This window comes from Cyanistes caeruleus, chromosome 2, assembly GCF_971803275.1.
Source record: "Cyanistes caeruleus chromosome 2, bCyaCae1.hap1.1, whole genome shotgun sequence".
Classification (NCBI taxonomy): domain Eukaryota; kingdom Metazoa; phylum Chordata; class Aves; order Passeriformes; family Paridae; genus Cyanistes; species Cyanistes caeruleus.
In genome coordinates this window covers 33577053-33603445 of record NC_141702.1, presented here as the reverse complement: position 1 = coordinate 33603445, position 26393 = coordinate 33577053, and the positions used below count along the sequence as shown (strand labels likewise).

The 26393-nt window shown below is 44.5% G+C and overlaps 1 protein-coding gene across 2 annotated transcripts; it reads left to right on the top strand.

The window, feature by feature from the left end:
- Positions 1-20469: 20469 nt before the first annotated feature.
- TENT5A (terminal nucleotidyltransferase 5A) lies at positions 20470-24662 on the top strand. 2 transcript variants are annotated; one of them, XM_086876376.1, is made up of 3 exons: positions 20470-20555; positions 21383-21890; positions 22887-24662. In XM_086876376.1, the coding sequence occupies exons 2-3, from the start codon at positions 21468-21470 to the stop codon at positions 23664-23666; spliced, it is 1203 nt and encodes a 400-aa protein (XP_086732502.1). In that variant the 5' UTR covers positions 20470-20555; positions 21383-21467; the 3' UTR covers positions 23667-24662. The 2 variants fall into 2 exon arrangements, with proteins under 2 accessions (XP_086732502.1, XP_086732504.1); XM_086876378.1 differs by lacking the exon at positions 20470-20555 and adding an exon at positions 21004-21167.
- The last annotated feature ends 1731 nt before the right edge of the window (positions 24663-26393 follow it).

Sequence of the window (26393 nt, the reverse complement as noted above, 5' to 3'; positions counted from 1 at the left end):
AGAGGATGAGGGTACTGAGATGGGCTACCTGAGCTGCGAGTGAAGCCCTGCAGGTGGCCACCCATCCTCAGCTGGGGACTTTCACCTTTAGCCAGGTCCCAAACAGGCATCTGGTTCCAGCACCACACAGTGTGATCCTCACCTCATCTGAAGCCATTTCTGAAGTACTTTGTTTAATCATCTTCCAGCAGCTGCTTTAAAATTGTTTCAGAAAATCAAAGTAAATACCTCTTGGAGTGAGTGGGCTCATTCTCCTGGATCCCAGGGAACACAGGCAGGAAGGAGCTGGCTGCAGCGATGCTGGCAAGGCACTGGACTCGTGTCAGCCCAGCCCTGCTGTGCAGCACCCCTGCACTGCTTTGCAACAGCTTGCCATTCTAAAAGCCAGTCTAAAATGTCCAGTTTTACTGACAAAATTTTGCAGAATTTTAGCTTTTATTTGGTCAAGGACCGAGCATGTTGATTTCTACTTCATATTTCCATTTATATGGAAGGTATAATGCAGACGTGTGATTGTACAGCTTTCATTATGACTGTCCCTGTTTTGGCACACAATTTGATTTATATGTTATCTTTTCCCATCTGTAAACTATGTATTTTTCCTTATATACACACATTCATATTAGAGAAAACACAAGAATGAAGTATGGTTTAATGAGGCAGGATGGGATGTCAAGACACAGTAAAGAAAAAAAGAGAAAACAAAAATGAAAAGACTTGGTAGAATAAAGGCAAGTTTTTCTTTTTCCTTTGGTGACAATAAAGGGTTCTGACATATGGCTTCTATCCATGGGAACAAATATACTTAGCCTGAAAAATCCCAGGGAAGTCTGTGTGACCAATTTCAATTCAGATGAAAAAAAATCTTCCAGAAAATAAGCAAATGTGCTGTTTGCAGTGCAACAAATGCCTACAGTACTAACATGAATTGTGAAATCACTGGCTGTGACTGATCAGAGTTCATTAAAAATAAATCTTGGCCCAGCAGTTTTAATAAACAGAATGAGCAATAAAGGCAGCAATGATTCACTTATTTCCCGTGCAGAAAAACTGCCGGATTTTGCATATTTCACTCAGTCAAAGGATTTCTGCTGAAAAAACCTGATTCTGGCATCCAATGTAAAAATTCAAGTCTCACCTGTCTGAAGGCAAGGAAAAGATGTGAGGCAGCAATTTTCTCAGTCCTTCTGAGCCTTTCAAATTTAACTTTTTCTAGAATTTATATTGTCATTTAAGACTTCGTGGGGAAAACAAACAAAAAACAAAACCCAAAACAAAACAAAAAAAAAATCAAAGTTGCATTTTCTGTTCTGCCTGACGAGGAAAGTTTGAGAACACAGATTCTGTGTTCTTCAAATAAAAAGGCTTTGCTCACTCCCACTGAAGACACTCCCACTGAGGGCAGCTCTGCCTGGTGGCTGAAGGGCTGTTCCAAGGGAACCAAATGCTACCTTGGCCAGAGAGCTCACCAGAGAGAGGAAAGGCAAAGCAGTTTGGGAAATACAGATAGTATTTACAGATGTAATGGAACAGAATTGTACATCCATCTCATTGGGCTAAAGAAGGAATGAATTAACGACCTGTCCTGGAAATCGAGTCTGCGCTTGAATGCTGCATCACACATGTAAACTAAGAAAAATCAATGGAAGAGGCATTAAAGTTAACAGCGCTGTGTTGCTCAGAGGACTGAGCACCAAGGTGCTAATGCTGCCCCAGAAGTTGGCTGGTGAAGTGCTGAAACCTTCACCCAGGATGGAGTGGAACTTATCAATGCTGAGCTCAGCCTGGACACCTGCAGTAGTGCCACAGATCTGATTTGGCACAAACCCCAGAAATCTAGCTTGCTGCTTCCTGGTTCAGGAAAAGGGGAGCAGGTAGCACATAGGAACAGTACCTAGGTGAAAAGGGCACATGATTCTTCTGCATTTTACACTGTTATTTTAACTTTTTACCTCATACAACCGGAACAGCAACTGGACAAAATCAGTTCCAGAGCATGGTAAGGTCTCTGTGTTATTTATGGCACACACGACGCAAAACAGGTACGTCATCTACTAATGCTAGCTTTTATCTGGCACTGGGACACAGAGAAGAGTGCAAGTGGGAGGACCTTGCTGGTATTATGGAAGTCCAGTTACAGTAAAACTATCCAGAAAAACATGAGAAGAGGACATAATACGCTCAGGGATATTCTGTACCTCCCTGCCATGTCTCCTTCCTTCCCTGCCACCTTCCTTCCCCATTGCTGTCTCCACATAGTCCCAAACCTGGTTGCACTCTTGAGGAGCAATAATCCCCACTAGAGCTCCTCTGTGCTGGCATTTCATAGCTCAGGAACCCAGTTCATGAAAATTATGGCGGCAAATGTCTATCAGTAAATACACTATCAACAGCCAGCTCCTCTGTTAAGCTATGCCCACAGAAAAAGCTGAATATTAGCATGGCAAAGACAGCTGCTCTAAGCCAAGAACATGCAATTTCCAGTCAGCCTTTATCAGGCAATTTCCACATTTGGGTAGGGCCAGTGCCAAATTCACTGGGGAGCCAAAGAGACAAAGGTGTAGTCATCCTGGTCTGAAGGCCAGTGAAGTGGGTGGAAAATCACACACTGGTTTCAATGTCCTTTGTAACATACCTATAAGCGGGGAGGAGCAGAGTCCTCTGTGAAGTACTCTGGAGACCTACCACAGTGGCTCTGGATTTGGGGGAAATATATTTTCTAAATCAAAACACTTGCTGTGCAAGTGTGAACTCAGAGTGTGTGCACAAGAAGCAATGCCTGGAGGTTATTGGTCATTTATACCCTAAGACAAATGGTTTTAATAAAGTAACAATGTTTACTTTGCTGCAGCAGAACACAGAGCACCCTCATGAAAGGTCACTGAGGTTAAATAAACTACACTTAGTCACATACCTTAGAGTTAAAACCCAGGGCTGCTCCTGTGCACAAGATGGGGTCGTTGTTATTCTCCTGGGTATAATAACTTGTGCAGCTTATTGCTTTGCACCTTGTATCTCTAATTAAAAAAGGCAAGTAAACAAAAGGCTCATGTAAGACTGATACAGGTCAACAGATATGTTGAGGGGTTTGTATATTCTGGTGACCTTTCACCACTGGGATTTCTCACACACAAGGCTTTGGGCCAGAACAGATCCTACAAGCCAGCATGTGCCCAGGGGGATACCTCACTCACCTGTTTTGAGGACGTCTCTTTTGAAACCTGATTTTGCTTGCTATTTTCATTCATTTTCTCTTAACTGGCAACATGGTGAGTAATAAATGAGGTTATGTCTCGTAGATTTGATTGTAGCAGCATGCCACAATGATTTCTGTCCTTTAAGCTATCCAGAACAGGGTATTTATAGCCTGTAGTCTCTTTAGCTGTATGGCCTACTGCTTACACCCCTCATTCTGATTTGATAAAGAGCTCTGTTTACCCACTTTGTAGGGCTTAGATGAATGGCAGTCCCCATTTATCAAATCCGAGGAAGACTGTGGGGAGATGAGAGAGACATGGTTGTGTTTTTCCACACAACCTGTTATGGTAACAAGCACTTCCCTGTAATGTTTGCTGACAGATGTTCAAGGCTTGGGAAAAAAAATCTGCTTTCAGCTGATGGCTTCACCACCACTTTTGAAATAAGTGTTAGTTCCAGGCTCCTGAGTTCATGAGGGCAGAGAAACAGCAGGAGGAAAACAGATGAACGGGTAACAAGGGGGAAGAACAAAATGGGAAAATAAAACCTTGGTGCTGACAGAGCTGACAAATGTAATATCTCCTGGACAGCAAGGAAGAAAAAAAAAAAAAAAGAGAGTTGGATGTGAAAGAGCTGGAGCAGTGACTCTCTAACAGCTGTGTGTATCTCTGAAGCTAAACCTCTGTGGAAGTCCAAACTCCCCACCAGGCCTTGGACCGAGTATTTAGTTGCTATATATGTGCCCCAACAGTGCCCAGGAGGAGCCTGGAGTGGATATCTCTGAAGCATGGGCCATCCTGGGGGAAGATGGGGACCTGTGCTTTTGTGGAGCCTGTACAACAGATCAAGCACAAAGGGAAGTGTCTGGGGAGTTGCTGACACCAGCAAAAGGTTTCCCATTAGTTGAACCAATTTACCAGTCCTGGCTGTAGCTTGGGGCATGATGCTGCCCTGGATAAGAAGTTCAGTGTGCAAGGCCTGGATAATCATGGATGGCCTTGCTGGGATGAACAAATCCACCAAGCTGTCTGAGTCCTGCTCATAAAAGTGGGAATGAGGCAAATAATCATTTTGAATGTGAAATGCTGCATGAACCAGGCAGACTTTAGTCACTTCTGAATTCCTGGCCCTACCTAGGATTGGTCTTGCATCTGACATAGCCAGGATTTTCTCAAAGGCTACTAAACTTTTCCCAGCTATGGCCTGAGCAACTGGAGCATGGAGGGGAGGACTAATCTCAAGCAATGAGACTTCATGTCATTGACAGTTTGTTTGGGTTGTTTGGTGTTTTTTTTTGTAATTAGGATGATAGAGATATGTGTGTAGGAACTGGAAATCCTGTGAGTGTATCCAATTCAAAACACTTTTGGAAAGGTTTTCTCAGCTCATGGACAGACTGTACAACATGAGGATGATCCCTTTCTGTCTTCACTTCCTTCTTCCCCTATCCCAAGCTGGCAGAGTGACTAGAAAGACTACTCAGAGTCTTTCTCAAAATTTCCATACATGACTTTGTCTTTCCTTCTTCCTTCTCATTTTTCCATCTCAAATACTTAAAAAAGGTAAAATATTTAATCTGAAGTTCAAAGTAAACTAGCTGTGCTATCACCTTGAACATATCCCTATTTTCTCTGGCAGCATGGGAGTATCTGTTTACTCACTGTGAATGTTGCAGTGATTTGTATGTCTACTTTAAAAAAAAAAATCAAATCAAAGGATTAATAATATACCATCAAGTAGCATTCGTTTTTATAAAGTTGCATCCATACCCCAAAACGTTACATGAGTAGCAGATTCTGAAGATATGAACTTCAATATGAGACCAAAAAAAGATGTCAGTTTTCAGCTCTAACAACCCTTGACATTACCTGTTTAAAGGTGTATATATGTTGTTTCTGCACTATTATTCTGAAAGACAGATTAATTCCATAAAAGATAACAGCATATATTTGGTTTTGTTTTTTTCCTGTGTGCAACACTTTTTACAAATAATGTCCAAGACAAGCAAAATTTAAAAGTTTTACTTTTCTGTGGATGAATCATTTGGCCATTTGAACAGACTGAACTAATAGGAATTCCAGTAGCTTGAGCCCTGTATACCAGAGAGAATGACAGCAGTGCATAACGAGAGGGAGTGTATCGTGTGTGTGCATCCCTCCTTTCACAAATCCAGTTCTGGCATATTAATACTAGACAGGAGGGGAAAACTCTACATGAGGAACTATTCATCCCATTGTCTCTGTGGCTGTGGAGGTGACTGTGATGAATTGTGCTAGAATATTTTTTGAGTTTTCCATAAGCACTTTGGCCCTACATTTATTTAATTGAATCTTTAGCATTTTATTAAAGGGTACAATGTTTTCCCAGGGTGTACTGGAAGAAAAATGTCTCAAAATGGAAAAAATAAGTACATTTTCCATGATTTATGCCATTGACTGTGCAAATATAATATGTAGAGCAGAACTTTGGCAGGTGTTAATCAGTATGTTTTCCTTCACACCAGTAGAGCTGCTTCAGTTTACACCAGCTGAGAATCTGGCTCTGTATATTAAATAAAAAAGTGGGTCTGGCTTCCTGATCTTTTGTAGTAGACTCACAAAACTGTTCGTTATTGAGCTGTGGGCTTGAAAAGCAATCTCACTTTTCAGTATTGGCATCAGGCTGAAGAAATGGGAACATGGTGTGCTGAGCTCCTGGGTAGAAGAAATGTTTTCTTCCAAACCATAACAACCTTTTTGGCTATCTGAAGAAATATGTTCAAACTTCCTTGCCAAGGAAAGGTGGGACACTAGCCAGTTACTACATGAAGGCTTTGAAGATGCAGGGAATAATAAAAGGGGGAAAAAAATTGAAGAGGAAAATCTTCTTGTTCCCATATGGGTAGCTAAGGTGTAACCATTCTTCTCTCTGTTTTGGGATCAGAAGCACAAATTGGCCTGATACATGAAAATCAAGATCATTTTTCTTTAGCTCCTTGTCTCAGATGTTGTGTCTGGTTTTCACATGACTGCAAGGCTTTAAAATAGGTCCAGTTAGTTTCCAAGAGTGCCTTCAGGTGGTATTTCTGATCTGTACATGGTTCTGGATGGACCAAGCTCTTTGAAAGTTCATGCACACTACAATTTGCTATATTTGCAAACTACAGTTTGCACACTGTAATATGATTTACTGTAGGTAAATCTATCAGAACCATGCCTGATATTCCTGACTTAATGAGGAGAAGAGGCACAACATAATTTTGGGGAAGAAATCAGGGATTCAGGGGGAAAACAGGAACATTATTTTGGAAGAAATTATACAAATGCACATGTGTATTAGTAATAGAAATTATCATTTGCAAACAATTGCTTTCAGAAAAAAAATAGTGAAAACTTAGGTGGAAGTTGGAGGAAAACTGGGGAGCTGTAGAAATATATGCACACTGTTTATTTTTTTTAATCCTTAGACAAGCTTCTTTTAGTCAAGACAGTAACTCAGGATAAGTTCAGAGGAGCACTGGTTCTTACGCTTTGAAACATGAAACAAGGTTCTCATAATGTGAAGCTCCTTCAAGATCTTAAGGTCACAAAAAATGATCTTTATATAACAAATCTGGGGGGAAAGGATATAAAAGCTTGATGGGTTTGAATGTCAAAGTCTGGTGTCCACTGACTGCACTTAGATGTTACAATTGCTTGTTTTGGAAGGAATGTACTTTTGAGTATACTGAGCACACTATTTTAAAAACTAGATCTCTCTTTAATAAACAGTATTTTGTTACCCCAGAATTTTATTATATCAGACTGATATTTAAATTATGTTTTCTGCTATTAGAGTTTGACCTAAACTCCTAAATAGCTCTATTATGTCCAGTGACCTCATTCTTATCTGGTTTACAGGTCAGTGGTGAATTAAGCAGCTGGCTTCCTGCTAATTAATCCTATTTAGTTAAAGAACTGGTAGACTGAATTATCTTATCTCTGTTAAAAGGAAGTTTTTACACGATTGGCATCAGATTACCGTTATGAATGACAGCCCCTTGCAGCTTTGACATATAATACATAAGCAGAAAGGTAGAAGAACGAAAAAAGAGGAGAGTATACAAATGCCATCTTGTTCTTCAGGATTTCTCTATGACATGAATGATCAGAATTATTAAAGCACTCAGATAGCACTTTGGAATTACACAGTCCCTTCCAGGTGAGTCCAGGTGTCTTGTCAGAAGCCCAAGTCTCCAGCTGGTGTGACTGTAGATGGGAGAGGCAGACAAAGCCAATGGTGTATTTCTGTACACAGTCTTTGTACCACTCCAGAATAGCAGCAGCCGGCAGAATTGAAACCCACTGTTTGTCAGAAAGCCTCTATCAAAATGTCTGATACTGAGACTGCATAGCTTGCTATAACTTTGAAGCCGCAGCAGAGCCTTTTTATGTCGTGTTTTGAAATCAATGGGCTACTATTGAACTAAAATGGAAGGTTCTCACCTTCCATTCCCTTGTGGAAAACACGTGTGTAAACAAAAAGTGTAGGGCATTCAATATCCATACATCAGACAGCAGAAATATATTTGTGGTTCTAGGCCATGTTGGGTGAGCTGTAAATGCACCAGCACGTTTACAGCTGCTTCTCTTTTATTGCTTTTTCCCATTTCTTTTTGCCTTTAACTTTTCACCACCACTATGCCTTTCATGCCTTATTGTTTAGTCTAGAGTGAAGTGGATGAAGTTTGGGACAGGCAGGGTCCATCCTGCCCACAGGCATATCTTAGGAGGGGGACAGAGAGGGAGAGGAAGAAGGAGAAGGCAGTGTTTATAAATGACCTCATTTTTACTGATCTTGATGTATCACACGGAATTTGCAGAATTACGTCTATGAAAACTGCACATTTAATAGGACAGCTGTTGGCACAGGGGAGCAAGATTAGCTGTTGTGGGTACTGCTGAACAATGGATGTATTTTTGCCTGAGCTGCTCAGAATAACCCACCTGTGCAGATCCTGTGTCACCCATCCAGCAGGCTTTACTGCCCCGAGCTGCCAGTGCCCTGGCATCGGCAGCATCTGCACACCCCAGCTGTGGTACACAGCTTTGAACAAAGGCTGGGCAGGTGCCACTGCCAGGATGCTGGCAGGAACAAGCAGGGGCTGTAAAGATGTGTGTTCACTCTGATCAGGATGAGGAGCTGGGGGAAGCCCATAAAAACTAAATAATTAGAAGTCAAATAATCCATGCAGAAAGATTATTAAATCCTGGGTCCTCTCCTAGGACCACTGAGGTGTTTTCCTCTGTTGGACACTAACAACAAACCCAAACACTTGTGGTCTGTGCCACTCCTCTAGGATTAGAATCAGAATAATAAATCCTTGTTGGATATTTCAGATGGAACAGGGCAGAAACTGACAGATGTTTAATGGTGACTGCTGCATTTGTATTATTCAGGGTGAGTAGGAAGTTTAGTTTTAATATTTTGGACATCTTAGACACCAAAAGAAGATGTGTATGAGCTAGCAAGAGGAAAAGAAGGCACAATTATTAAGTAAAAAGGATGAATTTAGGACTTCAGCTCCACTAAAAACTGTTTTAAGAAGCTAAATATCCCTCATTTCTCCTCTAAAGGACCACTGCTGGCTAAAGAGTGACCACAGTGTCCAAGCACATGAGGCCCAGGCCTTAGGGAGACATAAAAACAACAGGTGATGCTCTTTACCTGGGTTGCCAGCAGGCTGACCATAATGTACCAAGTCTTTTAATGTTAAGAAAAGGTATTGATATCTGAATGCAAAATGATTTATTAAATTACACATTTTGTGATGAATTGCTAATGTGTTCTAGTGTCCAAAACTAAAGAACCTCTACTCAACAGCACAAGAGATATGTGAAGTAAATCTCTTCTGCACTAAATTTGCATTGAAAGACCAGAGAAAGTTCCATTTCTTTATATAGGAATACAAACACATACACCAGAAGAAGAGATGATGAATAAGAGTGACTTAGAATACGTGAAAAGCTTTGGCTGCAGGGTGACTGCTCTTTGTCTGGGCTGTGTCTGAGGGCTACAAACATTTTCCTTATTAGTGAGTACAGAAGGTTTATGAACTGCACTTAAATGTAGGGCATTTGTGCAGCAGTAAAAAGCAGGAATTAAAAAATGCTCTCATTTAAAAAAAATAATTTTTGTAAAAGATAAATAAACCAACGGGAAATCAAGATTCTTGAAATTTCATCAGCATCTTTTCTACGTGGCTGGAGTCAGTCACTTCTGCCTTTGAGGACCACACATTCACTGTGTTACACTGTATGATACAGCCTAACACGTGCACAATACAATTAGTTTGAGCTAAGCTGAGCTAAGTATACCCAAGTACACTTCTGGCTTTCATCATGTGTGGTTAAAGCACTGACCTATTCAGTTCTAAAATGAGTGCCTGGGTGTTTTTTCCATGCTTCTATATCCTAAGGTAATCCGTGAAAATCAAAGGAGTCAGTTCTGTACTGCGTGCCTCCCTATCACACAGGCTTACTGAACAATCTATTCCGAAACTCATGTACTTCCAAATGACACATAAACCTCTAAGCCTTAAACCGACTGACTGCACATTTACTGGCACGGTTATTTTTAATTCTCCACCTCATTTTGCACACCAGCAATAATCTCATGCCTCCAAATTGGGATGATCTGGCTTAAAAGTTCAGCTGCAGCCATGTTAAAAAGACCAGAGGAAATGGATAGCTCATCTCTGGAAAATGCAGCCCTTTGGAGTAACGCCAGAACTCCTTAAAAACAAATCAGCTCAGGATCACAGTTTATGAGAGGCAAAATGGCGAAATCATTTCCAGGCTGTTTTTTTGTCCCACTACTCCCATGCTGTCATTAGCAGAGAGCTAGAGTTTTGCCCATCCCTAGTTCTGTGCATTCTCCAGGTGTGCTGGTTTGAAGGGCACATGATAATTTTGTGCCTTTAGTACATAAACCCATAAACAATCAGAGACAGCCACCACTAAGTAGAGTAGCTGCTGGAAGTGCTGCGAGAAGCCTCCTGGCACTTCCATCCCAGTCCCCGGCACACCGCCCATGGGAGAGAAAACGGAGGAGGAGGCAGCCAGAGATGAAAGCTGGCGGAGCAGTTGCAGCTGCTGTCAAAGCAGAAATGGCATCGGTATTTTCCTCAGCTAGATCTGGGTTTCCTCTGTTCCTGGCGACCACCTCTCTGATCAGCCCCCTCTCCTAAGCCTCAGGGCTTCTTCCTCCGTCTACCCACTCACCTGACCTACTTTGGGCTTCTCTTTGACTTGCCACGAGGTCAGTGGAGATGCAATGGGGGATGCCAGTGCCCCTGCCTCTTACAGGACTGGCACAGAATAAAATGGGGCTTCTTTGGCCTCTGGGCACAACCAGGGCAAGTGTGGTTAGTGATTAAGCACTGTAAACTTCTGTAAGACTCAAATTTAGGTGTGGAAGGTGGTGAGTGATGAGAAGCTGCATGCTTTGATTAACAGGAGCACCAAGTCACTTTGCCTGCAGGGCACTGGCTGCTTTTAAGAGGTTGCTGGTTTACATATAAAGATGATGTGATTCAAGACAGATGTTGGAAGGATGTGTGCAACACCAGCTTTTATTGGACATCTGCTGTTTAACAGCAATCAAGGTGTGATTGTTCAGAGCAACAGAGCTGTAAATTATGCTGTAGATATTAACATCATAGACATATAAAAATGTATTATCTGCCTCAATTGGGCACACAATGCGATGTAAGCAGCAGAAAAGGAATAATGCACCTCTGCTTCCTTGCTGTGGATTAAGATGTGGATGGCTGGCAGAGCAACATCTATCACAGCAAGCTTTTTTGTATGAAGCTGCCTCATCAGTGGGCGCACCGGAGACACAAGACTCCTACCAAAAAAATGTCCTGGGATTGTTGGGAAGAGACTGATGGGGAATCAAGCTTCTCACATTGAGAAATTCTGTGCACCACCTCAAGAAATAATCCAGGGTTGTTTGTGAGGCCTTCTGTGTGAAAGCACAGATTGTCTCTTCATAAAATTCTCTGTATGTAGAGCCAAAATCCTTCCCCTATTATTCTAGTAGGAATCATAGCAACATTTGGCATGTGGAATAGAAATCTTTCTCTGAAGCTCTGCATTAGTACAACAGGTCTCCAGGGCAAAGCAATATTTGGAATTCAGTGGCCAGTGAAACAAATGTTATGCTGATAAATAAGAACCTCTGGGGGTTAATTTTGAAAACAAAGACTATTCTTCAGCAGAGGAACAAGAAATAGACTTATAATATTCCCACGCCACTCACTCTGGTTTAATTTACCAGGTCCCTTTGCAGGACTGTAACACTTGACAGCACTTTCAGATGCACAGTGGTACAATCACCAGAAATTCCTTAATGCTGGGGAAAAAGACTTGAAGCAGAGTCTAGACTGCAAGGGAGCTGAGGCTGTTGCTCAGGATAAGTTTAGGTTTGGATATGAGTAGGAGGCAAGCTCAGGGCTCTATTTCAAAAGACCAAAATTTCACAAACTGTTCTCTGTATTTTGGCTCAGATGAGCTTAGAGGATTTTCACTGTGATGGGGAACATTTAAACATCATGGCTGAAAATGAAGATTCCATTCCCAGTTCAGCACCTTTTTACAATCCTAGTAATGGGTTGAGGTTACACACTGTGATGGCTCCTCCTAACTCCTTAGCAGAGCCCACCTGAAAGTTTGCATGTCCAAGGAACCTGTCTAGAAAAAAAGAAGAGATAAAAGGACCATGCAGTGCTGCAACTACGAGAGTTTTTACACTTGGACTTGTAGTTTCTGCCCTTTCATCCTTGTGAGGGCTTCACATTAAAAAAAAAAAGATCATAAATGTGAGAGTTGCCCTTATTTTGGTGTTAATGTTATTTGTGCTGAACTATTTTTATCTGCGCACAAAGCCAGCTTATGGTTCAGAGCTCAGCTGGGCTATTGCTGATCTCAGCACTGCTGAGGAGCTGGAGCTGCTGCTCTGAAGAAGAGGCTGCTCCTGCCTCTTGGGAAGGGGGCAGCAGCGGATCTCCAAATTCAGCAGGAGCTGGAGGTGGGAGGTGGTCTGGTCATTTCCCAGTCAGGGAAATCCTCCTGGGTTCTAAGACTTGCTGATTTCTGAGATCTTCAGAGGCAGTGAGACCCATGTCCCAGTGGCACAGCCCAAGACTTCTGTGCTCTGGCAACTGCTCCACAGGGAAGCAACAACTCTTCCGTCTGCACAGCAAGAATTTGTAGCTCTCTCAGAGCTAAAACTGGGTTGCAGCTGCTGCTGTGCAGCTGCCCATCCCTCCCAGCAGTAAACAGTGCTGGCAATGCTCTGGTGGTGCTCAGGAAGGGCTGGAGCCCCAGGGTCCTTGGCTTGCATTGCACAAAGACTGGTGGTAACTTGCAGCTGTGGTAGGCGAAGGCCCTTGATGAAGCTCATTCCATTTGGGATCCTGCAGGGTCTCAGCAAGAGAGCTGGCAGCACAGATTGGAACCTTCTCTTCATCAGAGGTGGCTCTCTTCCCTTCTACTGAGGTGGTGGTGGGGCATAGAGCTACAAAATAAGCTGCCTAAGTTACTGATCTGTATAATTTTCACATTCCTGGAGGAAAATTCTTTCATGGGAAAAAAGCATCCTTTGTTTTTGGCATCCATGACATGTTTTCTTTTCTAATTAGGAAAAAAAAAATGATTGTTTTGTTTGTTTTTGTTTGGTTGGTTTTTTTTCAATACCCTGCTTTTGCTTTGAAATGTACTTGATAAATTGCCTAGTTCATTTTTTCTCTGCACTCTGACTAAACACTCATCTCTGTCATCATTTTGCTCTTTGAACCTAGCATACCGAAACAGTGCACGGTATGGAGAAGCAGGTTTTCCTGTGAAAGGAAAGGAGACCCATGGAAGAAAAAGGAAGTGTTGTAGTTGGTGCTGTGGCAAAGAACAACAATGTATTCTTGTTTGTGAGGGCAGTACAATTCCAAATCAGCTTGCATTCCTTGCTCCGGCTGCCACCATTAGCATGTAGAGAGCTGAGTATCATCGGTGGTGGAGAAAGAAGAAAGGATGAAGAAAAAAAAAAAAAGAAAAGGGACAAATCTGCATGTTTATTAAGGTTAAGAAAGGATGCCTACTGACATATTGCAATCCTGGAAAAGCCAAGGCAGCACCAGGATTCAGGTACAATGGCAGTGCTCACTGGCCCAGCATGGTGGCACTCCATGGGCTCCAGCAAAGTTATTGCTTGCTAAGGTGTCTGAAACAAGCTGTGATTTTCCAGTGGTAGCAGAGGGGGCCATCAGCTCCCCTCTTTTAAGATGCAGAAACAGACTTGTGGTACTCTTCAGCTCTTTACTTCTTTGGATGAGTGTTCTCACACCCTTTCGGTCCTTTGCTGCACAGAGTTTTGGTTGTGTTCCCACTTGCACAGTCCTAACATGTTGAGTTTCATTCTTTCATCTTCATGGCATTTTGATTCTTTGCCTTTAGGCCAAAGATCCATCCATAGAACTCTAGATAACCAAAATCTGCTCTCTGCTCTAGAGTAATGGTTGGCTCTAAACAAGCACATTTTGCCTCCCTGGGAACAGCTAGAGATCGGCAACCTGATTTAAGAGCAGCCTGCTACCTTACATCTCAGGTGAGATGTAAAGCCGTGTGGGATGATAGCTAAAGAATTCTTATTGTGCCTCCATGCAGGTATTTGCCAGTATTACTTCAACAGGCAGTTTTAACAGGAGGAGTAGCAAATCTGGAGATTATATGTCACTTTTTTATAGGTGCTAAGAATAGCATTCTGGGACTACACATGTCCTTTCAGTGTACAGCAAATTTCAATGCAAACACTCCCATTCTGTGCAAACTTGACTTCTGACTAGGAATATAATGCACATTTTTAGCAGTGAGGTTAATTGGATAATAAAACACGTTTTCAGTAGTAATCCAGTTAACTTCCAGCATTTATGGACTGTAATCTAGACTGAAAGATGCCCTGACTCCATCAGGAGTCATAGTCCTGGCAGTGAAAGCACTTGGTAAAATAGCATTTGTTTTGTAATAGGTGAAACTACATTATGGCTTTGACTCTGTGAAACTGATTCTGTCTGAATGAAAAGTAACCCAATTTCTGTTAGTTCACATCACGTGTTTTCACTCTACAGTTTACTGTTCCAAAAGCAGAACAGCTTGTTTAAATCGGAAATGACGAGTTTTTCCACCTCCCCTGAATAAAGGGTGGAATGCTGAAATCCACTGGAGTATTCCCACGTGAGCTTAATGCATTAATGTAGGGTAAACAAAACATGAAAAACTCAAATCAGCATAAAATCCTACAAATCAGAAGCAAATGGGGTTGCATGAATGCATGAGTCATGAAACATTGCAGGGGTGTTTTTTCCTATGGGGGTAGAAATACTGAAGCTTTAAACTCTCCTACATACCAGTGAAAAATGTGGCTTCTTGATAAAAAAACCACCAAAAACTAAACTAAACAAAACAAAACCTCCAAAAAGTAAAAAAAAGGTCTTATTTGTGACTAAGATCTTGTATAGTTAATTTTTATTGCACTTGGATCCCAAGGGCCAACATGGGCAAAATCACAACAATATTTGCGTGTAAAACATAACAGAACCTGAGAACATGGCTATTTTTTTTTGCAGTGACCTAGAGAAAAAGGGTTTGACAGGACCATACCATCCTGTGTTTTGCAGGCTGGGATGCCTGCCAGCCTGGCATGGAGGAGATGAGAGGTTTGCCATTTCCTGTTCTGTTTCATCACCAGCTCTGAAAAATCCTGCTCAAGAGCAAATGCTGGTGGGTTTGCCTAATGTAAGTTACTGCAATATAGTGGTGCATTCAGTCTGCGAATTTCCTAGATGAGGCAGGAATAGGTTTTTTGATAGATGAGTCTTTTGGTGCCTTGATCTCTTGGCTTGGCCAGTGGCTGTTGCAGCAATGCACAGTGTTGAATACTACTATTTCATTTAACACACTCTCAGCAGCAGTGCAAAAAGCCACTGGCAGGCCCATCAGAAAATTCTGATAATTTGGCCTTCTTCAAACTGCACCTTTTCAAAACATCACAGTATTTAGTCCAAACATTGAAATTTTTCCCAGGATGAGTAAAACATCTTTCCAGTAAAATTTGGCAGAAGGAAAATAAAACTAATAAAAGAGTAATACTTTGAAAGCACAAAGATTTCCTTTATTTATCTTTGAAATATCGTTTTCTAGTATCTCTGATTTTCATTTTAATCAAAGAACCTTAGTATTGACTACTCCAGCAGTTAATGATAATTCTAGTACTGATTCCTAGTATTGATTATTCCATCACAAAATGTCAAGCACGGAAATAAATTTTGTAAATAAATAATTGTGAACTACAGAATATCTAGGTATCAGAAGACTACCTTGTGCATGCAAGCAAGAGAAAGACAAAACCCGTGGAAAAAAATTTAAACCAGATTTGAATACTTTTGTGAGAAAACAAACAAACAAACAAAAACCAACAAGAAAACCCCTATACAAACAGATTTTGAGCTCTGCTTCCACACCCATGCTCAAAGTTTTCCCAGACTAGTTCTGAGAAAAGATATGAATCAAACAAAATTTGCAATGGATTGCAAGCGTGTCTGGTAGAAAGTACTTTATTCTGTGCTATTGTCAATAACAGTATTAGTCCTTTTGATACTCAAAAGTATTTCTACAAAGCCTCCATTTACTGTTTTCATGAAACTAATTTCCAGACTGTGTATGTGTGGTGCATGGGTGAGGCTGGGCTCTGTTCGAATCTGACGACTTTGTGTTAGTTCCCACTCAAGTCAAGCTCTCTGAACTTTTGTCCTGCTGGCTGGGGGCTCCTTGAGCTCTGCCCACTCTCTGGCCTGGGGCAGCAAGCAGCAGAGAAGAGCTGTAGCACACTCATCACTCCGGTGGGTTGCCCAGAAGAGCAGCAGGGGGAGTGGGATAGAGCCGGCAGCTGCCCGGGTCACCTGCCAACAGCTGCACATGGGGGTGATGAGGAGGGAGGGAATAGGGTACAACAGCCTGCATTCTCCATAAATTTGGTATGTGGAGCTGAGTTGATACATTCAGACGCTATCTGTGCGGAGAACAGCTATGAATATTCTTCAGTCCTATAGCTGCTGTTTCCCGCGAGATAATTGTGTAGCAACACAGTGAATAACATAAAGAAGTTTTCCGGTGACTGCTGCCCAGCAATGTCTTTCCATTTCAACAGAGAACAAAATTTAGGTCAAGATCTCATTTTTAGTGTTTTAGTTGCCCTTGGCCTCTGTGTGAGATAGGGCAAGCCAGCTGTGCTAAGGCACTTTTGAGCAGAGGCAGAAGGAGCTGCTGTGCCAGGTCTGGGTGGGAAAGCTGCTGTGTCCCTGTGCAGTCGCCGGCATTCCCACAGCGGCCAGGCTGTCGAGGGCCCCAGGGCTCCCCTTGCACAGCCTCTTCTTCCACACTTGGCACACTGAACATCCAGCAATTTGGAAATTGTGGCTCTCGATGTCCATCTTGATACAGACTTTTTTATTATTCTGAACATCTATTTGCATTTTTAACATTGTCAAAAGGACATAGGGAATATCATCATGATGGCACCTGCTGTTTATCTCTCCAATAGGAATAACTGTTCTTAATAGGATTAGAAAAAATATAAAAGAAAGCAGGAATGACATTACCAAACTTTTCATGACAAAATTGTGATAAAATTGTACTGTATCTTTTTTTCTGAGCTTCTTCTAAGGCTGTTTTTTTGACTTCCTAGACTTTGTTCCTGTCAAACTAATCCAGGCTTCTGCTTTTAATGTGTAACGACAGCAGTATTGATGTTTGTTAGGTTTTTAATAAAAACAAACACCTCTGTCTGAGTCGACACTAGTTTTTGGACTGAAGCAGTGTTCCTGCTCAGAAGTGAATCCCCTCCCTGTCTGTAGGTAACACATATTGGCAGTGCTGGCAGAGCAGCTCTGTCACACAAACTCAACTCCTCTTGGAAAAAACAAAACTAGAAGTTTTGCTCCTGCTGGGCACCAAATGGGAACCAATTCCTAGACTAGGCACAGACGAAGAGTCACAGTTTCTGGCTCTTTTTTTCTGCCAGAAAGAGCATGTTCCTGTTTTAGGCACCACGTCTTGGGTAGAAGGGAGGCAGAGCATTACAGTCACAGTTGATGTAATTCAGTCAATAAAATACTTAAATTCCTAAATTCAGCAGAGCTCACCTGGAGAGTGCACTCTCTGTTACGTGGCCAAGCTGAATGAAGAGCTCACACTGAGGACTTTATTAGGCAAATATACACAAATGCATACACGAGAAACACATTTATTGCTATTCATTTTCATTTGTTCTCGAGCAGGACTGAGAGTACGGCTGAGATGAAGGGACTAATTGAAAAATATTGTGCGAACATACAGAAAGACATGATTCACATCACACATCTTGTGTTCCTACTAATTGCTTGGGCAGCACAAACAACCTGAGTGAGTAATACAATCAAAATTCCGTCAAAGAATTACTGCTCACACTGACAATTTAAAAACCCCCGCCTTTTCCTTCCAAAAGTAAGTTTGTCATTTAAGGGACAGAGTGTGTTCATGAGCTGAATTAATGCTTTTATTAGCAGCAATGTTACCAGTATCAGTCATAATTAGAATAACCTCTGTAACTCATACAAATATTTCTAAATTTTTCATAACGTAATTCACTCTAATTCAATTTCTTGCGACAATTCTTAATGATTTCTACTGATTTAAAGTGATGTGGGCTTTCACACTCAAGTAAGACAGAGGAGCAAAAAATCCATAGTGTATTATACCCTAAGTAAAGTACTACACTGATAAGAGTTCTATTTCTCTTTTATTTACAGTTTACTTAAAATATATATATAAAATACCCTTTATCTGGTGTCCATTAATTAGGGGAAGAGAAGTGAAAAGAACTGCACATCAGTGCAAATAATTCCTAATCTTACAAGGAGTGTAATGATTAATATCCTTTGCACATTTCTGAACGGAAAAAACGTAAATGCAGTGGTTCTGACTGGAAACTATTTTGTCTCTTCTTTCAGGTGAGTGGGAGGAGATTTGCAGGTGCTTACACTGAGAAAGGGAGGGTGAGGCTAGGGCTTGGCTAGCCCCTTTCCTTTGGCAAAGCCTAGCAGTGTAAAGGTTTTCCTTTTGAGACGCATTCACCTTGCCTTTAGCAAATCAGTGTTCTCCACCATGAACTTCTGCCCATTTTTCTTTTTAAGTGGGCAAGCGATAGCAACTCAAGAGAGGTCGAAAGTCACACTTCATGGGGAAATGAAACAAAATCCACATAAAATATCATTAGGTCCTACTGAGCAGTGGAAATGAGCTGGTACATTCTGTAGTATTCAAAATACTGCTAGAATTTCATTGCAACATGCTGAGAAACACAAGTTAAATGAAATGCTGGTTGCCCCCAGACGGGAAGTTGTCTCAGTTTCTTGGATCTGGTCTTGCTTAATATGGGATGAGCCTCCAAGTCTGATCTTTGTCCTTGCTCTAGAAATCAGTAATCCGGCTGATTGCTGATAATGATAACTTGCTTATAAGTAAGGTAGTTACCCCTTTTGAAAGATTAAATTATGTGCCCTAGTGAACTGTGATGAACTGAGTGATGCCAGTCTGGGAACGGGGTTATGTTTTAACCTCTCCGAGCTCCCTAACCACACTGGGAGGGCAGTGATGCCTCAGTGCTGCATGCTGGGACCCCTGTGAGCCCCTGCCCTCGGCTGGGCCTGAGGAGCCCCTGGACGGCTCTCTGCCCTGCAGGGAGCTGGGCAGGGCTTGTCGCTCTCCCCTCGGGATGCATGGGCAGTGTGAGGAGATGCTGGTTCTGCACCCAGGGGAAGAGTGGGGGCTCCCTGTGCCCAGCAGCAGTAGTGAAGGGCCCAGGGTCCCAGCATACAGTCGCAGGCTCCCCTGCAAGCAGGCCGCTTAGTCTGAGTATTTATTATACATAAAGGAGAAAGCTGGCAAAACCTATTCAGTGTGCTGGCAGACGTACAACGTTCTGCTTCTGCTGTTGAGCTGCAGTCACTCGAACACATTCGGATTTTAAAAGCTTTCTATTTTCTTTTCTTTTTTTTTTTTTTTCCCCTCATAACATATTGACACAGAGCAATACAAACACTTTTATCGCGCCGAGAGCGGCACGGGGAGGGGGCGGCGGTGCCGCATGACGCGGTACAGGGTGGGGTCAGCCCCGCTCCTCCGTGTGTGCTCGGCAGCGGGGAGCGGACCGGTGCTGGCCAAGCCGCGGGCAATGCGGGCGATGTGGGCGATGCGGGCGATGGATCAAAGCCCGAGCCGCCCCCGCTCCCCCGCCCCGCCCCGCGGGAGCCGGCAGGGGGCGCCCTTGCCCCGCGCTGCGCGGCCGGGAGCGCCCCGACGGGGCGGGCGCGGGGCCGGGACCCCCGCCCGGTGTGTGGGGTGGGGTGCAGCGTGCCGGGCTCGGGGCTTCCCGAGAGGCCCCTCAGCCCTGACCCCATCCCGAGGCGGGAGAAAACTGGGGAGGGGGGGCGCTGAAGACAGGGGAGAGGACAGTAAACCCCGGCCGGGCTGTGTCGTTCCTCCCCCCCCCTTTCGGCGAAGCGCTCGGCTGAGGGAGCCGCGCGTCACGCCGCCTTTAGCCCCTCCTGCCGCGCGTCACAAAGCTGCGGGCGAGCTGCGAGCGGTGACGCAACACCGTCCATGACCCCCCCCTTCCCCGTGTCCCCCAGCACTGCATCCTTCATCCCTCCGCACAACCCGCTGTCTACAGCGCGCTGGGGCGGTGGCGGCCCCGGGTGCTGCTGTGTGCATCGGGTGCGTGCGCTTAGTCTGTTTTAAACAGTATGCATATGTTCTAAATAGTATCCGTCTTGAAATAGTATCGATATCCATATAGTATCTATGTGTATTTTAAATAAGAACTACGTCCATGTACGTAACAGGTGAAAAACAAGCAGAAGCATTCATCGTTATTTAAAAGAAAATTGAAATATAATATATGGGCATGTTTATATAATGTGCTTGTCTTCCACTTCATTTTTACGGCTCCGCGGTTACCCAAGTTGTATTCTATAGGCATATAGGATATAGGAAATAGGATGCTCCTCTGGAAGGCACCGGCTCCTCCGTGGTCTTCGGGATCTTTTTCCTCCTGTGGCCGGCGAGGAGGGCGGGCGGGCACGGGGGAAGGGGCCGGGCCGGGCCCGGGCAGGCACGGCGTGATGCCGCTGCGCTGCCGCAGGCGGCTCTGGAAATCTCGGTCAGGAGCCGAGCAGCGCAAAGCACACGGCTTGGGATCCTCGGCATCTGCTTGGACAGGGGCCCTTGCCAAATTCCGTCGCTCTGGTATGAAGTTTGGCTGAGCCTGGGATGACCGGGAATGTCGGGGGGGGGGGGGGGGGGGGGAACGACGACGGGCGGGGGCTAAAAAGGCAGAAAAAAAAAAATAAAAAAAAAAATCGGGAATGAATGGCAGCGCGGATCTGGGTGCCCCTGGGCGCGCATCTAGGCACGGCGGGAGCGGGAGGGGCCGCGGCCCGCTCGGGCAGGGAGCGCTGCTGCACTTGTTGCCTGTGCGGAGCCGTGCGGAGGCGGCCGCGCTGCGCTGCGCGGCTCTCCCGGCGCGGGGCGGTGCGGGGCGGCCGCGGCGGGGCCGAGGGGCGGGCGGGAGGGCGGCCCGCGGGTGCGCGGGGTGTGGGCGGGCCGGGGGCACCGCCGAGGCCGGCCATGCAGATAGAGGGGGCGGGACGCGGGCGCCGTGACTCGGAGCCCCGGAAGCACGGAGAAACCCCGTATAAAAACTACTGGGGACCTTTCCCGGCCAGAACTACGAAAGCTCCGGAGACGGCGGCAGCCTGCGGCGGCCTCTTGGGCGGTGCGGGGCGGCCTCTCCGTCGGCGCGGGGCGGCCTCTGCCCCGGCGGGAGCGCGGAGAGCGGCGCAAGCAGCGGCGCTGCAGGTCGGGCACCTTCCCTTATCCTGCAGCACCACCTGGCTCCGGGGGGCTTTTCCTCCCCCCACCCCCCCTATTTTATTTATTTATTTATTTATTAAATCTAATCAGTAGGTGCGTCCCCCCGCTTCCCCACTGAAAGGGACGGCCGCAGGGGAACGGAGCTCGGGCGCCGGGTGCACGCAGCTGCTGACCGCTGGCTTTTCCTCCTCTTTTGCCAGGCGCGGAGAGAGAGAGGCCCCGGGGGGCCGGCGGAGAGCCGGAGCGGTGCCTGGATCCAGCCCGGGCGGGCGGCGGCCGCTCACCATGGCAGACGATGAGAAGGCCGGCGGGAGTTCCGCGGACGGCGGCGAGAGCGCGCACTGCAACGTGCTGAGCTGGGAGCAAGTGCAGCGTCTGGACCGCATCCTCAGCGAAACCATCCCCATCCACGGCCGCGGCAACTTCCCCACGCTGGCCATGCAGCCTCGACAGATCGTCAAAGTGGTGCGGAGCCGGCTGGAAGAGAAGGGCATCGGCCTGCGGGACGTGCGGCTGAACGGCTCGGCCGCCAGCCACGTCCTCCACCAGGACAGCGGCCTGGGCTACAAGGACTTGGACCTCATCTTCTGCGCCGACCTCAAAGGAGAAGCCGAGTTTCAGACTGTGAAGGACGTGGTCTTGGACTGCCTCTTGGATTTCTTACCCGAGGGGGTGAATAAGGAGAAGATCACGCCTCTCACACTCAAGGTAAACCTGCCCGGACGCCCGGAGCGGGCAGGTGTGAGCGCCTGCCTGCGGGGAGCGGGCACCTTCCCCCTGGGGATGGAGCGGTGCGCTCAGGGACGCAGCTCCCCCAACACCCCCGCCACCCACGGGAACCCCCAGCGATTTAAAACCGAGGAGGAGTTTACAGTGAAGCTCCCTGACAGGGGCTCTCCAGGATTAATTAGCTTTTTCTCCCTCCCGGCCGGTTTGCTGGGAGCGTTGTTTTACCTGGGGCGTGTGCCAGAGGCTGCACATCTCTCTCCCTGCCCGGCGGCAGCTGGGCTTGCCGGACCCGGGTCCCGGCTGCACGGGGAGCGTAGATGGATTTAACATCTGCGAGAGGGAAACCCTGTCTGCAAGGCATGATTCCAGGTGTGCTGAGTGCCCCTGTGCGGAGGCATATTCCCTCCTCTAGAAGACACTTTGCTTGAGTTGATTAGGTTGAATCCAAATACTTTCAGATTTTCAGAGGGATATTATTTATTTATTTATTTATTTAATACGGGACTGATTTATGGAACGTGCACTCGTAGGATTGAGGGGAATGAACATTTGCTAACTTGTTTTTTGGGAAGCAGAGAAGGAACTGAAAACCAGTAAATAGGATTTCTTATCAGATTGTAGTAGTGACCTTCTGCGTATGGGTGCAGGCATATTTGGCAGGTGTGTCATGAACTTAGTCTGTAGATGTATTTAGAAGTGACTGAACAAAGTAATGTTGCTGTATGCTTCCCTTGCATGACACAGTCCCAGCAGATCACCCTTCCCTGTCATACCCTTGCAGTGACAGCATTTTGAGCTCTCACGTTAAGCTCTCATTCTCTGGTTTGTATCTGCAGGCTCCATGAAATCTTTTATGAAATGCAGGTATTGGGGGGGAGGGGGGGGGGGGGGCTTGGGAGGGGTGAGCAGACACAGTGAAGGAGAAATTTCTTGGATCTTTGTCTTGATTTGCTCATTTTGTCTTTCTGATTATAGGAGGCTTATGTGCAGAAAATGGTAAAAGTATGCAATGATTCAGACCGATGGAGTCTTATCTCCCTGTCCAACAACAGTGGCAAAAATGTGGAGCTGAAATTCGTGGACTCTCTGAGGCGGCAGTTTGAATTCAGTGTCGATTCCTTTCAAATCAAGCTGGACTCCCTGCTCCTTTTTTATGAGTGCTCAGAGAATCCGATGACTGAAACTTTTCACCCGACTATCATTGGCGAGAGCGTTTATGGGGATTTCCAGGAAGCCTTTGATCACCTCTGCAACAAGATAATTGCCACCAGAAACCCAGAAGAAATCAGAGGAGGTGGTCTGCTGAAGTACTGCAACCTTTTGGTAAGGGGCTTTAGGGCAGCCTCTGAATCTGAGATTAAATCCCTGCAGAGATACATGTGTTCGAGGTTTTTCATTGACTTCTCAGACATTGGCGAACAGCAGAGAAAGCTGGAGTCCTACTTGCAGAACCACTTTGTGGGATTAGAAGACCGCAAGTATGACTATCTCATGACCCTTCACGGTGTGGTGAATGAGAGCACAGTGTGCCTGATGGGACATGAGAGGAGACAGACTCTGAATCTGATCACCATGTTGGCTATCCGGGTCCTAGCCGAGCAGAATATCATTCCCAACGTGGCCAATGTCACCTGCTATTACCAGCCAGCCCCATACGTAGCAGATGCCAACTTCAGCAATTACTATATTGCCCAGGTTCAGACGGTGTTCCCTTGCCAGCAGCACACATACTCTACTTGGCTGCCCTGTAATTAAGAACCAAAATTAGTAGACCCCGTGGAGAGAACTTTCTCTAAGATGTAGGAAGGGGCGACGGGTCCCTCTGAAATGGGGTGTTTCGTGCAATGATGATCTGCTCTAGTTTTCAAGCTTGAGACAAGCTTGTGGTTCTTCTAATAATTAATGGGAGCATGATCAAGAAAGAACCCCAAAATAATTGGATCCTACCCCAGAGCACAAGAGGCCTGTCATTAAAAGCAACCAGCTTCTCCTGAAATAAGTGTGGGAGGAATGCTTGATGACAATATGGGTTGGCAATATCTGCTCCCATAGCTTTGGCATAGAGAAGGTGGGAAAGCCTTATTTTCTTTTATTTTTATTCTTACTCTAGAATGGGATCTGCAAAAGGGAGAATATGAAAGAAACAAAACAAAACAAAAAAAAACAACAAAAGAAAAAAACTTCACAAAAAACAGCTCTATATATATTCAGGAGTTAAAAGTTAGAGGCATAAAGCAGAGATAAGCTGAATAAAGTTGTATATTGGAATTACTGCATTTGGGGCTTGCAGCAAGTGCCGTCTATGGATTGACCGTGTAGAATGTATAGCTTGCTTGACTAGAATGCTTTACCAGAAACAGCTTGCTCCAAATGAACAGTAGTGGATTGGTACAGTTATAAAAACAGAAACACGTACGATGACAAAGTCCATTATTTCCAGCTGTGTGCATGCCTCACATTTTAAAAATGTGAGAATGCTGGAAAACCAGCTGTGGCAAGAAGTATATACTTAAGGACCAAAGATTTCACAAAAAAGTTATCCAAGCAAAGAAGATACAGTAGAGTATATATATATAAATATATATATATGTAAAAGGAGATGTTCCTATATTTGTACACACCAATAGTAATCAAAAGTGCCTGATGCCTTCATAAAATTTGAAGTGAGAAAAAAAAAAATATAGTTTTGTGGTTTAACCATGCATTTTCTTTTATCAGGGACACAAGGATTAAAAAAAAAAAAAACAAAAACAAACAAACCAACCCATAAGCTTGTGAATAAGTGGTGGAGGAAATGCCCTATTTTTTTTCTTGGCAAATACCTGTATAGAGTTAATGTTTTGTCGGTGTGCTATTATCCTAGGTACGTGTGTGTATGTGTGTATATATGTTTGTGTGTGTATATATGTACATGTTATTGGTGTATATCTATATATATACACACACAATATATATTAATGTGGTCTAGGAAAATGTAGCAATTAAGGAATGTTTAAATAAAGTACTACTTGTTTTCCAGTTTGCAACAGGATGTCATAGGACAGTGGGCACCTTGCAGTGAAATTTTAACCCACACCTGAGAAATTTGGAGTAAATGAACCAGTCAGGATTAAGGTGGGATTCAGATAATGTCTTTGGTTGCAAGAACAAGGATTACAGTAATTCAGTGGGTTGCTTGTGAGCCATAATAATTCCACAGACGGAGAAACATATGACTAGCTGATTTTTTTTAAACTGTTTTGTACTGTAATGCCATTTTGACATTTAACCCACTAATGTTGTGACTGCATACCTCCATGATGTGTAATTTCAGTGGAACGTGGATCAAAGATAGGTTTATTTAAACCCCCTGACAGCTAAAGAATATTGTATTAGTTGGTAATTTGAACACTAATTGTTAATATTTAAAGGAGTATTTTTAATAGAATGCATTGTGCATTCCAGGACCACTAGAATTTAGCAAATGTGAAATGAACCCTTTTTAAGAGTGTTGCACGATTGCTTAAAATTATATTTTATATATATATTATATATATATATATATATTTTTATGCAAATATTAAACATCTTTGATCTGGTTGTCACACTGCATTTACAATTTTAGTACTGTACTTTATTTAAATGGAATCACTTTACATTGGAACAATAGCTATTCACTTTCATTTCCTCTCCCGAAAGACCAGCAGGGGGGAAAAAACCAACCTCCGCTGCTGTTTTCACTTCAGTGCCATCTCTGAAGGTGTTAAATTCTTTGTTGTGCTTTGAAAACCTAATGACTAAGTGACACTTGACTCTGATATTTTGCTTATTCTTTCTGAGGGGGGGAAAGAAAAAGGGAATTCAGGCTTTTGAAGGAAATCTGTCTGTGCCCTGCCTGCCTGGTCACAGGCACGGTCTGGCACTGGAGTCAGGGGCAGAGAGAAGGAGAGGACTCGTGTCCTGGCAGTGTATTTTCCCTATGGAGCGAGTAAGGTACATCTATTTTTGTCGCGCTTTGTACTTCTTACTCTGCAGGCACTTTAATAGGAGCCCGATTTGTTTACTGAAGCACCTTCCCTGCGAGTCCTTCAGGAAACTTAAAAGCTGGTCCATTGCCATTCCTGGCGTTGACGTGCAGACCTTGTCCCCACCTTCCCTTCCTTTGGTGCTGGCTGCAGCCTCCCAGGGGCTTCTTGTCCCGGCGAGGTTCCCTCCAGCCCCCCGGAGGGTCCGGGCTGGCTGCTCCTGGCCCACTGGCTCCCCTTACCTCCTGCTCCTGGCTTGCTAGCGGAAGCAAGGGGAGGGCTGGGGAAATAGGATCAGCTGGTAATGTGGTATGTCTTCTCTCCCACAACTATTTACAGCAAATAAATGAGTCATCCTCTCTTTAAAAAAAGGGTTTGAGAATCTGTAGCTGTGCCACAACCACAGAATGCTGATAATACGTGATACAGTGCTGTTTTTCTTTGAAAGACCCTTTATTTTTACCATTGCTTGAAAGAA